The sequence below is a fragment of the Peromyscus californicus genome, unplaced genomic scaffold (genome assembly GCF_007827085.1).
Source record: "Peromyscus californicus insignis strain IS unplaced genomic scaffold, ASM782708v3 Scaffold_6__1_contigs__length_162567912, whole genome shotgun sequence".
NCBI lineage: Eukaryota > Metazoa > Chordata > Mammalia > Rodentia > Cricetidae > Peromyscus > Peromyscus californicus.
In genome coordinates this window covers 98,162,740-98,177,461 of record NW_026294584.1, presented here as the reverse complement: position 1 = coordinate 98,177,461, position 14,722 = coordinate 98,162,740, and the positions used below count along the sequence as shown (strand labels likewise).

General features: G+C 49.9%; 1 protein-coding gene across 2 annotated transcripts in view; it reads right to left on the bottom strand.

The window, feature by feature from the left end:
* Positions 1-14,722, bottom strand: part of Slc4a5 (solute carrier family 4 member 5) — a 79,265-nt gene that overhangs the window by 33,623 nt on the left and 30,920 nt on the right. For both annotated transcript variants that reach the window (XM_052719254.1, XM_052719253.1), the window contains exons 5-12: positions 14,404-14,499; positions 11,649-11,704; positions 10,704-10,861; positions 9,549-9,636; positions 7,314-7,468; positions 6,088-6,276; positions 4,083-4,257; positions 200-333 (exon numbers count right to left, since the gene is read on the bottom strand). In XM_052719254.1, coding sequence (XP_052575214.1) covers positions 200-333; positions 4,083-4,257; positions 6,088-6,276; positions 7,314-7,468; positions 9,549-9,636; positions 10,704-10,861; positions 11,649-11,704; positions 14,404-14,499 — 1,051 coding nt within the window. The remainder of the gene's footprint in view (positions 1-199; positions 334-4,082; positions 4,258-6,087; positions 6,277-7,313; positions 7,469-9,548; positions 9,637-10,703; positions 10,862-11,648; positions 11,705-14,403; positions 14,500-14,722) is intronic.

Here is a 14,722-nt window from a genome sequence, read left to right as displayed (position 1 = left end):
CTTGCTCCCTAAGTGCTGATCTGCACTCAGATGACTTCAGTGCAGTTTACAGGAGTCAGAAGGAACCACCCAACAACCACAGCTCAGGATGCCCCTCCTCACAGCCCCCCTCCATCCTCCTACCCCTCAACCCCACATCTGGCCTGGACCTATTCTCCACCCTCGCAAGTAGGCATGGAGCCTGCCATGCGGTACCTACTTGCTGAAGTCAAAGAGGAGCTTCTCGAAGATGAGGATGGGCCCAGTGCTGCTGAGGATGATGAGGGGCTGCCCTGAGAAGAGGCAGAACAAGGCACCAGCCATGGCGGTGCCCAGGAAGCTCTCCATTACTCCCTGTTGCAAGAGAAAGCAAGAGGCTCAGGGAGGCAGCAGGGGCTGTTGGGCCAGTTTCCTCTGAGATTAAAACCTGCTGTCTTAGAGGGAAGCTCATTAGAATACAGAATTTTTGCAGAGGGCGTAAAATAACCTGTTGTAAAGGGAAAGTGAAACTTTCCTAAAGTGAAGCTCCTGAAGCTCAGGAAAGAAACAACTCACTGGCTTCAGGAAGTCCCTGAATCTGAACAGATACACTAGTCAGGCTCCCACCACGAATATAAAGTATAAGGCCTGCTGAGAGATAATCTCAGACAAACTGAACTGCCTGCAGGAGGTCAGGCCAACTGAGGCAACTGGAAAGGACACCCTTCAACCTGGTGAGCTGCCTGCAGGAGGTCAGGCCAACTGAGGCAACTGGAAGGGACGCCCTTCAACCTGGTGAGCTCCTGCAGGCTGTGCAGTGCGCTCCAGGTCTCCAGCTTTTGTGTGCTATCCCCCATGCTGGGCTTGGCTTTGGTGATACAGCTGTGTTTGAGTCATTTCTGTTCCTGTGAGTAACCCCTCATCCAGAAGTAACCACAGAAAAACTCAGGGTTCACTGAACGTAGCTTTGGTGGTATCCGTACCTTGGTCTGTCATGGGCTCCCTATCTGGGGTGAGTAGATGTTGGTTCTGTCTCCCCAGGAAGAATGTCACACAGCAGGGGCCTCTCTACACAGGCTAAAACTAACTGCCTCTCCAAGGACCTGTCAGTGGGCTCTCTCTTCCCAACCCTGCCTCCCATTTCCTGTCTTCCATTTTGACCATGACCAACATCACTCTCTAATTCCATTTGGATAAAGGTTCCCTGGGACTTCTGCTGTCAAACCAAGGTCTACAAAACAGTGAATATGCTCATCCCTGTGCCCCTCTGGTTATCATTCAATCATGTAATTATTCATTCATTTTTAAATATCGATGGGTTGCCTTTAGACTTCAGACCAAATCATTCATTCAAAGGCCACCCAGCAGGTACTGGAGAAACGGCTCAGCAGCTAAGAGCACTTGCTGCTCTTCCAGAGGACCCAGGTTCAGTTCCCAGCATCTACGCAATAACTAACAAATGTAATTTCAGTTCCAGAGGATCCAACACCCTTTTCTGGCTTCTGCAGGCACCGTATGCATATAGCGCACATCCATGCATGCAGGTAAAACAGCCATATTAATAAAATCAGCATAAATAGATCTTTAGAATACTATGTACCAAGCAATGTGATAGGCACCAGAAACCAGCCAGTGAACAGTAGAGCACATTTTCAGGTTAGTGGAACATGTAGATATGTAGCTAGTTTTTTAGGCCTTTTAAACCTAGGCATTATTGATAATTTGGTGCATGATTCTCAGTTGTGGGGACTGCCCTGTACATTGTGGGCTATTTAGTAGCATCCCTGGCCTGTAGTCACTAGATGCCAATAGTCACCGCCCCTCCCAGTTATAAAAACTAAGCCCAGCTGTGGATATGGCCAAATGTCCCCTGGGGTTAAACTGCCCCTGGTTGAGCGCCACTTCCAAGGCGTGGGATGCTGGCATGGGTTCCCAGTGCCAGAGAAGCTCACAGCAGAAGAGAAGGGGCCACCAAGAAGGTCACTCCAGACAGATATGTGGAAGTTGAGATCCCAAACATAAGCAAGTATTGGCTAGGAAAGGCTGGTTAAGTGGAGTGAGGAGCCGCTGGTCCCAAGGAGAGGACAGCACACCCTGAGGCAGGAACAGAAGGGTGTGTGTCCCGAGGACTTGAGGATGATCAGGATCAACAGGACACACATTGTGTGAAGGGCAGGATGCTGAGGAAGAGAATGCAGAGGCGAGGCTTGACACACAAGCAGGGCCATGCCCTGAGAGCCAAGGGAGAAGCTGCATGTAGGAAGGAGTTCACGGTGATGCTATCTTCTGGCAGGGACAGCAGGGTGAGGCATATGTCACATTATGCTGGGAAAGAATCATGAGCAGCTGGTGAGAAGAAAAGATGACAGATGTCATGTTGTCTGTGCGAGCCAGGGGATTCAGAGAGGCAGCCATGTAGGAATGCCCAGGAGGCAGCTGGGCATGGACCTGAAGCTTGGGAGACAGGTATAGGCAACGACAGACACTCATTTCCACATCTGAAAATGGGTCTTTCCTTGGTGCTCTGAGCTTTTATATTGTTTGATTTGTCTTGCAAGCATTGGGGATTGAATGTAGGCCTTGAGAATGTTAGGAAACCTCTGAGCTAGGTCCTTACCACTTTCTAATTTTTTAATTTAATATTTAAAAAATGTATGTAATACTATTATTACTGTGTGTGTGTGGGGGTGTGTGTGCCCACGTGTGCACGCAAATGTAGAAGTCAGGGGACAACTTTTAGGAGTCTGTTCCCTCCTTCACTGTGGGGACCTGGGATCTAACTCAGATCATCAGGTTTCCACAGCAGGGGCTTTCATCCACTGAGTCAGCACCTTACTTTTTCATTGTTGCTATTTTGAGATAGAGTCTCTCTATGTAGCCCTGGCTGCCCTGTAACTCTCTATGTAGAACAGGCTGGCCTTAACCTCACAGAGATCTACCTCCATCTAATCCCAGCACTCAGAGGAGTGCTGGGATTAAAGGCATGCACCGCTACACCCAGCCTGCTCCTTATTTTTAAATTTTTATTTTTTGAGATAAGGTCGACTGTGTCCCAGGTTAGCCTCCAACCCAATGTGCAGCAGGGGCTTGCCTGAACTCCTGATCCTTCTGCCTATGTATTTTAAGGGCTGGGGTTGCAAGCATGTGCTGTCACACCACACATATTTTTTTGTTTGGAGACAACATCATGCTAAGTTGCCCAGGCAGGCTTTGGACTTCTGATCCCTCAGTCTCCCGAGTAGCTGAGATCATAGGCCAGTGCCACCAGGCCTGTCTTTGCTCTGAGCCGCCTAGTGGTTCCGCCACTGGGGAAGACCCTTGGCAGGAGACCGGCAGGTATCTCTATGAAGCCAACACCATCCCCAGGGAAGCCCCGTGATGTCACCATGGCAACAACTCTCATTCCATAAACATGTTAACACTAAGCTAAGAAATCAAAGTGAGTTTATTTGTTTCTTTGTTTTGTTTTTCGAGACAGGGTTTCTCTGTGTAGTTTTGGTGCCTGTCCCGGATCTCGCTCTGTAGACCAGGCTGGCCTCGAACTTACAGAGTGCTGGGATTAAAGGTGTGTACCAACACCGCCCAGCTAAAGTGAGTTTTCTAAACAGAGAAGCCTGGATAGAGAGATAGCTCAGGGGTTAGGAGCACTGATTGCTCTTCTCGAAGACCCAAGTTCCCAGCATCCATAGGGCAGCTCACAACAGCCTATAACTCCAGTTCCAGGGGACCTGATGCCTTTTTTTCTGGCCTCCATGGGCACTGAATGCACATGGTACACAGACATACATGCAGGCAAAACACTCATACACATAAAATAAAGTATTTTAAAAATAAAATTAAAATGTAAGAAGGCCACAATTAGCCAACTTAATTAACAGTGCTGATTAAGTTCATTAAATATTCAGTGGGGAAAGTAACAAACAGTAATGTGGCTGATTTCCCTAAAAGTTACATTATTCCTAAAATCGTTATTTTATCGGAAGGGTAAAGAGTTATATAAAGCGATGGCCAGACTGACGGTGGTACACGCACCCTTGGTGTTGGGATTACACACTGAAATTCCTTACTGCCAGCAGGTGGCAGTAGATTTGGTGTTTGTCCGTCTGTCCCCAGCTCACACTCACCTGATAATTGTCTGTGGCATCCCCCAGAAGCCCACCAAAGGTGATGGCGTTGGTGATACAGCCGAGGTAGATGAACAGAACAGCCGAGATGGACTGGATGTGGAAGCCGTCATAGAAGTCACTTGGGAACCAGGGCAGCTTCCTTTTGACATCCAGGCGAAGGCCCCCAAAGAACCTGCTTGAGACAGGCGGGAGACTGCTTTCCTCTGCAGGCACCTGGAGGGGCGGGGGATGCCTCCAGGGCCCTACAGAGTCTGGGGTGAGGGGCAGGGGTAGACCGAGTTACTATCTTCCTACCAGAACACTGAGGATCAGACATGACTCACGTAGGCCTGAAAGTTTGCAGTCTGCACCATCCAGACTAGGGAGGGTGGACACAGACTGTCTGAGAGGAGGAAGTTCTGATGGGAACTTCCCTGTGGAACACATTCCACTGTGATGGTCTTCCTCGTGTCCCTAACCAACCCAAACCGTACAACACGTGATGGTTAGTGTTAACCGCCAAACTTCACCGAATCTAGAATCACTCAGGAGATGGGTCTCTGGGTATGCCTGTTGGGGCTTATTTGGAATTTGACAACAATTGATTTGGAAGACTCCTCTTGACTGAGGGCGAGGCTGCTCCCTGGGCAGGGGATCTGGGACCGAACAAAATGGAAGAATCGAGATGAGAACGAGCAAGTATTTACTGCTCTGCTGCCTGGCTGTGGATGCAGTATGACTAGTTCCCTCCTGCGGCTTTGACTCCCCCGACATGATGGGCTGTAACCTAAACTTCTAGCCAGAATACGCCCTTTCTCCCTGAAGTTGCTTTCGTCAGAGTGTCATATCACAGCGAGAAACCGACACAGCACACAGCTGTATTCCCCAAGTCATCATTTACACAGAGCCTTCTATTTCTACGGACTTCCCTAAATCTCAGTCAACCTGGGCGACTCCAGGAGCAGCCAGAGAACTCAGGCCAGGACAAGTTCCTCTTGTTCCCCACAAAGAAGAGAAAAATGATGCTTTTTAATAATACTAAGATTTTAAAATGTACTATTATATATTAGATTGTACTTCTTTTAAAAAGATACATTACATCTCCAACCCCTGGTGCTTGTGGATATGATTTTATTTAGAAAGCCTTTGGGTTTGGGAATGCAGCTCAGTTGGGAGAGGGCTTGCCTACCATGCATACTATGCATGAGGCCCTAGATTATAAGCCAAGCATGGTGGTGGCTGTGAGTTCAGCTCTGGAGGGGGTGGGTTAGGGGCATCATCGGTTCAAGGTCATCCTCTGCTGTAGTAAGCCTGAGGTCAGCTTGGGTTATATGAGACCACAAAACAACATCAACAACAAAAAGTTTTTGCTGATGTAATTAAGTTACAATGAAGTCATTAAGAGTGAGCACTGATTCAGCCCTTAGAGAAACAGGGCAATACTACCCAAAGACATCCACACAGGGACAAGCAAGGCCATGTAACAACACAGACAAAAACTGAGGGGATGCAAGTGCCAAGTTAAGGAGTGCCATAGACGCTTGGTTGCCATTGGAACTCCAAGGAGGCTCTACCCAGAGGCACATAGGCAGTGGTGCTGGCATCTTTATTTAGAGGGTCGGGTTGAGACAGGGTCTCATATTAAAACCCAGGCTGGCCTGGAACTTGCAGAAATCCTCCTGTCTCAGTACCCTGTTCCCTGCTGACATCTCCATTTCAACCTGTGTGAAAATGGATTTCAGTAGTCTTACACTATCTTGTTTGTGGTACATTGTTTCTGACACGGGTACCAAAGGATGTCTAGAGAAAAGTTTGGGTTCCTCCTTATGGTTGGGGTCCTTCTGTTCCTCTTACTCAACACAGCTCAAGAGCCAAGAGGGGCTTCACTGGAGTGCAGGAAGACTGCAGTGGTCACACTCCGTCCCTAGAGGGCGCTGCACACAGCAGCGTGAGGATTGCTAACAGGACCAGAAGAAGGGAGGGTTCAAGACTGCAGGCTCTCAGCCGGGCATGGAGGGGGCACCTTCCGGTCCAGATCAGCTCCTCTCCGATTTCATGCATAGCTGGCATCTCAGCCTCGTCGCCACTGCCCACTCCGCCGGCCCCGCTACCTCCAGCCCCTCCGCCACTGCCGCCTCCTCCAGCCAAGGCACCGCCTCCGCCCGCAGAGCCGTTCATCTGGCCCAGCTCTGCCAAAGAGAACACAGATTTCCTGAAAGAGAAAGTGGCGGGTAGGGGAGATCAGGGCTGGGAAGGGCCCAACCCCGCAGGGCTGTCCCTTTCCCGCCTCCAACAAAAAAATCCCTAAATATCTTTTGTTTTGTTTTTCAAGACAGGGTTTCTCTGTGTAGCCCTGGCTGCCCTGGAACTCACTCTGTAGACCAGGCTGGCCTGGAACTCACAGAGATCTGCCTGCCTCTGCCTCCCCAGTGCTGGGATGAAAGGCGTGCGCCACCATCGCCCAGCACTTAAATGTCTTAAATGGCAGGGAAATTAAGATGGAGGTGGCTCAGCTTTTAAAGCGTTTGCCACACAAACAAGAGGGCCAGAGGTGGGATTCCCAGAAGTCATGTGAAGGTCAGGTGGGCAAGGCAGCCACTTGTAATTCCAGCACAGGGGAACCCCAGAATGAACAAGACTAGCCAAATCTGCCAGCCTGGGCTCACTGAGAGACTCGGCCTCAGTGAATAAGGTGGGGAGAGCAGTGAAGAAAGTTCCCAGACATCAACCTCACGCTTCTACATATGCACACACATATACTCAAACAAGACTACACACACACACACACACACACACACACACACACACACGCACGCACGCACGCGCGGGCGCACACACACACACCACACAAAGACACACACACACACAAAGACACACACACACGCACACATATTCAAACAAGACTACACACACGCGCACGCAACCACACACACACACACACACACGCACGCACGCACACACACAAAGACACACACACACACACATATTCAAACAAGACTACACACACGCGCACGCAACCACACACACACACACACACACACACACACACACGCATGCACGCACACACACACCACACACAAAGACAGAAAATGGTTCAGTAATATCTCTCCCCCTACACAGACCCCCACCCCTGACTCCAGCTGTTCACAGGCAGCCCTGCTGGCTTCTGATTTCTTACAAAGAGAATAAAATGTGGAGCATTTTATTGGATGTGGAGCGCCCTCTGTTGATCTCATCCTTAACACACACCTCTTGTCAGCCGAGGGCACTTTCTTGGGCGGCTCAATTCTGATGTTCGGATCCCATTCTCCAGGGGGAAGGACAATGACCTCATCTAGAAATTCATCAATTCCTGCAATCAGATCTTCCCGGTTCCGGGCTTTATAAGCCACATCGCTGAAGAGCTGGGAAGGAAGAGGAAGGAGAAAGAGAGGAAGGAAAAAGAGGGATCAGCTCGCCCCTCACATCACAACTGTTTTTAAAGGAGCCAATTTTAGTCACTGCTCCGGATGCCAACTTGATTTCAGTGGGTGCATAAGGACAAAGACAGTAGGGGAAATAGGGGACAATAGGAAAGTGCCAGTTCTTAGAGCAAGCAGTCACCTCAGATCTGAAACCCAGGTCGCTGTCCTTCTTTAGAGACAGGCAAGCATAGAGAATAGCTTATCCACCCGGGACTCTTTTTTTTTTGGTTTTTCGAGACAGGGTTTCTCTGTGTAGCTTTGCGCCTTTCCTGGAACTCACTCGGTAGCCCAGGCTGGCCTCAAACTCACAGAGATCTGCCTGGCTCTGCCTCCCGAGTGCTGGGATTAAAGGCGTGCGCCACCACCACCGCCCGGCCCACCCGGGACTCTTGATTTGGGCTGTCTAGTATATTCACTTCTTTCTTTCCTCCCCCTCCCCCTCTCTCCTCTCTCTTTTTGTTTTTAAAGACAAGGTTTCTCTATGTAGCCCTGGCTGTCCTGGAACTCCCTCTGTAGACCAGGCTGGCCTTGAACTCACAGAGACTCGCCTGAGTGCCTCCCGGGTGCTGGGATTAAAGATGTGCACCACTACGGCCCGGCATACTCACTTCTTCTAATAGTGCATTTGGCAGCCTAGGACCTTGACTTGCACATACTATGCACACATATTCATTTCTGCATGCGCACCTAGCAACTCATTAGCCATACAGGGCCCCTGTGCACTGGGCTGTACACACACTCCACTCTGAACAATGGAATTGTCTCGTCCCCTTAAGAACCACCAAACACAGACAGGCTCTATTCAATGGTACTCTCCTTGTGTAGGGGCACGAAAGCAGGGAGGGCCATCGGCCTGAACTAGTTTTGTGTAATAAGTCAAACCGTGTCCTCCAAGTGAACTTTTAGGGAGACTCCTCTACTTACCATCTTATACCTATGAAAAATTGGGTGTGCACACAATCAACATCAGATGTGTTGTGGGAAGGGATATTCACAACAGGAAATGATTGTATAATTGAACCTATCACTCAAAATAATCACCCAAACTACACACACCCCTTTTCTCCTGAATCCTGTAAAAAGAAGCCCCCAACAATGGGGATCCCTGAGAACCCTCACACATGTGGCCCGCTGTCACTCTCGACAGCGTTCCTGACCCGTCCTATTGCTTTGCTTTGAGTCAAGTCCCCCTGCCGCTTCTGCAAATCTTTGTTCGGCTTCATTTCAAGTCTTTGAGGAAGAGCCAAAGAACCTGGACGCACTTGGCCTAGACGCCGACCTCGGTAACAGCTCTGCAGGACTTTGTAGAGTTCCTTGACCTTCCATTTCTGTTTCCCACAGAGCAAGCACATGAGAAAACCTCTACTGAGCCCAGTCTGAGAAGTCCTGATTTTCAAATCCATTCGTTACTGCTCAGAGTTTCCCCCTGGAAGGGCCAGGTTGCAAAAAGACTTAGAGACTTGCTGGGGTTATGTCTGTGTTTACAGACCTCCAGCTTCCCCGTCGCTCTGGAGACAGAGCAGGACCTTTAGGTCTTCTCCCAGGACATGTATGGTCTCTGGCTCAGCTCGCTGGAGTTGCCCTTGCGGAGCTCTCACACTGAGCTTACGTTGCTGCACCTCCATTCAGCTCCCCTGAGCCTTCATCACTTCCCTTTGTCCAGAAGGCGAGCATCCCAAGGTCATGCTAGTCTTACCTGCTTCCTGCTCACCCTTGGCTTTTTATCTGCAGAGCCTGTCTTAATTCCCCCAAGCAGCTAGCTCATCGTTGATTTTATTTTTTATTACTTATAATAATAGAATATATAATAATATAATAATAATTTCAATATTGCAGATCTGTCCCTCTCACTGGATAGTGCTCCTACAGGAGAGGGTCTGGGTCTTTCCCTGAATCTCATAATCCTTAGGTCCCTGGTACACAGCAGGGGCTCAACTGTGCCTGTTAGAAAACTGGCAGTGATGGGGCGTGGGGGAGGCTGTGCCAGTACCACGGCTGTTAGCACTCAATTCTCACTTACATCATCCACCATGAGGGTTGCAATGGCTCGGCCAATTTCATTATAGGACTTTGCTCTCCCGGAGGGTCCCAAAAGAATGAACAGAAATCTGCAAAGAAGATGGAGGAGGAAGAAGAAACAAGGAGGGAAAAATAGAAACAGGTGAAGAGAAAAATTCTTTGGCCTTCAATGTATCCATTAACTTTTTAACTTCCCTCCTTTGAATCTTTTAAAACTCATCATCATTATTATGTTCAATTATGTGTATGTCTGTATGGAGGTATGTGCACCTGAGTGCAGTGCCTGTAGAGGCCAGAAGAGGGCACTAGATCCCCCTGAACTTGAGTTACAGGTGACTATGAGCCACCCAACATGGGTGCTGGGAACTGAACTCAGGTCCTCTGCAAGAGCAGCAAGTACCATTAATCACTGAGTCATCTCTCTGCCTCCTATTACTGTTTTGTTTTTGTTTGGTTTGTTTTGTCTTTTGAGGCAGGCTCTCACATAACCCAAACTCAAACTCTTTATGACTTTGAACTCCTGATCCTCCTGCCTCTAACTCCCAAGTACTGGGATTACAGGCAAGTGCCACAATGCCTGGCTCTTCCTTTCTACATTTATTTAGTTAGCTAACTATTGTGTGTATGAGTGTGTGCGCACATGCCCTGGCACACACGCCACAGCCAACATGTGGAGTTTTAGAAGACAGTTTACAGGACTCAGTTCTCTCCTTTCATCATGTGGGTTCCAAGGACTGAACTCAGATTGTCTGGCTTGGTGACAAGTGCCTTTACTCACCGAATCATCTCACTGGCCTCAGAATCTGCCTTTCATTATTTTACTTGTCAAAGAAACATTTCTGCTTCTGCCCCCCAACTGGGCATCCTCACATTTGCAATTGCTGCCCAGACCACTTAACAACTTCCTTCCTGGCTACTGCCTCCCCACAACCCTTCTCTTTTGTGAGGGTCTCACTGTTGACCTGGCTGGCCCCGAACTCTCTATGTAGAGCAGGCTGACCTCAGACGCACAGAGATCTGCCTGCTGAGTGCTGGGAATAAAGGCGTGCACCACTGTACCCGGTTCCGTAATAATTTAAAAGGCCATTGCTGCTTGCGGACTGCATGGGGAGTGGCTCCCTGGAGACAGGTGTGGTGGCATTTTTTGGTGACTCACCTGGTGGGGACAGGCACTTCTGTCACCCCTCCCAGCATGGCAGACTGGACAAGGCGAACAAATGCAATGAATGGTTGGTCCAGGAAGTCCACCTCACCCACAAGCACGTTGGAGGCTTCCGAGTCCTTGGGGATCTTCTTCATGAATTTGTTTTTCCGCTGCTCCGGGAGGAAAAGGACACATCAAGAAGACCTGGCATGCTCTTACTCTCCCTTCAGAGAACACAATTTCCACAGCATTATCAAGAGACTGAAGCAAATGACCAACTATCCTCTCCAGCTCTGTAGATGACGAGACTCAATGTTTGTTAACCCGACACCGATTATGCCTTCACAGATGGTAGGATCCAGTCATGAACTAGACCCTAAGACACTCCACTGCTGTGGGAGCCGAGGGGTCAGAGAAGAGGCCTGGGATTGCTGGACCTAGCTCCCACCTACAACCTCCTTTGCTGGAACGTAGTGGTAAGCTGCCCAGACCTCCCTCCAGGCCTTCACCTTTGGTGGTTGAGAGAAGTCGGTTATGATGGTCTGTTTGCTTTTTGCCCTGCTTCCTTACTCAAAGAAATCTCTGGACCAGTCTCCAAGGGTGCAGAAGACTTCTCTGCTTCCACATTCCCCCAAGGGGACCTCCTGGGGAACTCACAGTTCTTGGACTTTAAAACTGAGACCGTGAAGGGGATCCCACTCCAGTCCTCTTGGCTACCAGCAGCCCAGGGCAAGGCAAACAGATGGAGTGATTGGGCCTAGTGTCCCCAACAAGTCCTCTACTCAAACTACCCCACCCTCTGTCTTTATGACTTCTCTTCAGAGTCATCTGATGACGGAAATGTCCTAGGGAAGGTTACTTCTCAGTCCTGGGGGACTTCTGGTCCCTTGCGGAGAGAGGTTCTCAAGGTTTTCTTCTTCCCTGCCTGCCTCTGAGTCCAGGGCAGCGCTGTCCTACCTGGTCCATGTTTGGGGTATGAGAGATGTCATTCATGCTTCTACTCTGGGCGTGATCTAGGAGAGACAGAAAAGCAAGCCTATCAGGGGAAGCCAGGCTCACCCCAGTCCTTTGCCCTCAGCCCTGAACTATGCTTCTACGTTCATAACTGCAGCAAGGCCCCTTCCCTCAGATCTACAGCCTCTTCAGCTGGTATCCCCACTCTCCTGCCCTTCAAGGGCAGCTTGCGTGAAAAAGCAGCCTGACTCCAGGCTCTCTGGCTACTCACTTCTCAAACTATGGCATGCTTGCCTCTAGCCTTTGGCCCCACCTTCTCCACCCTCACCGAGATGCCTGCCCCAAGTACAGCTCTGTGCCAGGCTCTCATGAGAAGAGACACAGAGATGTATTTTCAGATGAGGTGCCAGGCATCACTAGCCTGGAACTTGGTGAACGAGACCAGTTCCATCTCTAGCCTCCTGGACCCATGAGAGTTTTTAAAAACAGGCCGGCAGAGTCCATGGGGAGACAGGGACAGTCCAGGAACTGACCTGCCAAGAGTCCCTTCCTCTGGAAGCCATTCTCATTTCCCATTAGCAGTGTGGTCCAGTGGGCATGCTCAGCCCTATGATTCCTTGGCTTTGGGTCTGTGGCCCTGCCTTACTTCTACAGCACTGCTCTCCTCCACTCACTTCCCAGGATCCTCTTCTGCTTGACTCTCGTGGGGTTTTGTTTTGGCCACTATTCCCTCAGAAACCTCTCACACTCCATCACTGTCAATCACAGCCACTCCTACTGCTTCTACTCTGTGTGTGTGTGTGTGTGTGTGTGTGTGTGCGCATGTGTGTAATGACACACAGAATGCATAGTGCATCTCAAGTTCCGCTCTCGAGCTTCATAACCTCGGAGCAGCCCCATCTGGTACCCCTGTTTATTATCTTCCACCAAATCTCCCGAGACCTTATTCCACTCAGCACTCCCTCTGTCCCCTCCCACTGGCCACTCAACATCCTGGGAGGCAGTCTTGGCTCCTCCCTCACCCTTCCCTCCCGCTTCTTCCCGCCCACTTCCCACCGGTTGTTAGGGCCTACTTCCATCTCTCCCCTCTACTCCTGAATGCATGCCCAGCCTCTTTATTCTTTCTCAGACGGAAGTCTGACTTTAGCACATACCTGTTTCCAGATCTCCAGGCCCCCCCTTACCTTCAGAGTGACGTCTCTGGGGTTGTGACTAAAGGTACCAAGCCTTCTTTTGTCTGACCCTTAACCTTATGCTCCTGACAAGCTGAGTGGATGTTTTTTCCTCAACAGCAATTTCCATCAACTGCTGTTTGTGTCCTGGGTTAAAAGTTCCCCCTTGTTCTTAGAAGCCTGCTTCCCTGACCCTAGATTTAACCATGGCTTGATTTCACACCGATCTTTGGGCTCACTCCATAACAAGATGTTCTAATGAAAGGGTGGGTTCCTTTTCTGTTCCGTAGGGCTCGGTTGCATGTCTCTTTCTCTCTCAGGCTTCCTCATCATCACCTGCGCACTGGGCCACCTCAGGGAGGCTGATGTGCCTGGGTACATGCGATCCAGTTCACACAAAGTAATAATCACTTCCTCACGCCTCCTGTCTAGGGGCGCCGCTAACAAGAGGGTCTCTAGACAGAGGACTAGTTGGACAGAGCTCTGTCCAGAGCAACTTTCTGCCTACTGACCACTGCCCCCTGTCGGCCATATAAGAAACAACAAGGTCAGGAGTAGGTGCTGGGGTGTGTGTGGGGGGGTGGGTACTGACAGGAATCAAACATTAGGACAGAGGGGGAAAGACTGGACCAGGCAAGCATCTGCTGCAAAGAAACAATGGTGGGCTAGCTCGCTCTCTCTCTCTCTCTCTCTCTCTCTCTCTCTCTCTCTCTCTCTCTCTCTCTCTCTCTCTCCCACACACACACAGAACTCACTCTCAACCCTCCTGGTTCCAACCCCAGAGCGCTGAGATTATAGGTCTATGCCACTGTGCCCATAGCTCACCTATTAACCACAAATGAGCTTGACTGTGACCTTTGACCTCACAGTCCCCTGATGGTTGCTACTGACCACGCTCATGTTTCTTCTTTGTGGTGATGAGGGGTGTCTTGGGTGCCCTTCAGCAAAGGACTTAGGTGACTGCTTGTAGACAGACTCTCATTATGTAACCCAGGCTGGCCAGGAACTCACTGTGCTGTAACCCAGGCTGGCCAGGAACTCACTGTGGTGTAACCCAGGCTGACCAGGAACTCACTGTGTAACCCAGGCTGGCCTTGAGCTCGTGGCAATCCTTCTGCCTCAGCCACTGTACCCAGCCAGGTTTCTATTTCATTTTGCTTGTGGTTTTGCTGGCTGAGGATCAAAAGTGGTGCTTTAAACCTGTTAGTCCAGCTCTCTACCACTGAGCTGCAGCTCCAGCCCCAAGGACCTGCCTGTAACACCATTACTAGGAAGGATTCTCACCAGAAAACAGGACAAATGATCGAGTTGGTGAGAACAAGAGTTTTGACTGAGATCAACATGCCTAGGACGTGAGGTCAGTGCTGATGATGCCAGGGCTTGGTTGAGCTCCATGTCTAGCAAGGAGCATTACAGATAAATCAGGCCTTGGGACAAGCCGAGGTCTAGGGGAAATCTGGTTTCTCCTGATGATGTCTTGAGAAAGCTAGATCCTGGGTTCTACCTTCTCCATCTACGGACGTGTGGACATGCCACAGCTGTCACGGCCAGCGTGCTGCTGTCCCTGATCAGCAGAGAACACTCACACAGATGTCCATAGCTGGTGCTTTGCCGAATCCTCAGGTCCTCAGTGGAGCGGTGCAGAGTCGGGCCTGCCGAGGGACTCCTGGCAGAGCTGCGATCTGGAAGGGGAAGGAAGGCATGCGGTTCCAGTATCCTTGTGGCTGCAGCCTCTCTGGTTAGCACAGTGGCCATGCAGTCACCGCAAACTAAACAAAGCTACTACAAGACATCTCCCCTTCCGAAAAGGATTTTTTTTTAAGATTATTTATTTATTTGGAAGAGGGCATCAGATCTCACTACAGACGGTTGTGAACCACCATGTGGGTGCTGGGAATTGAACTC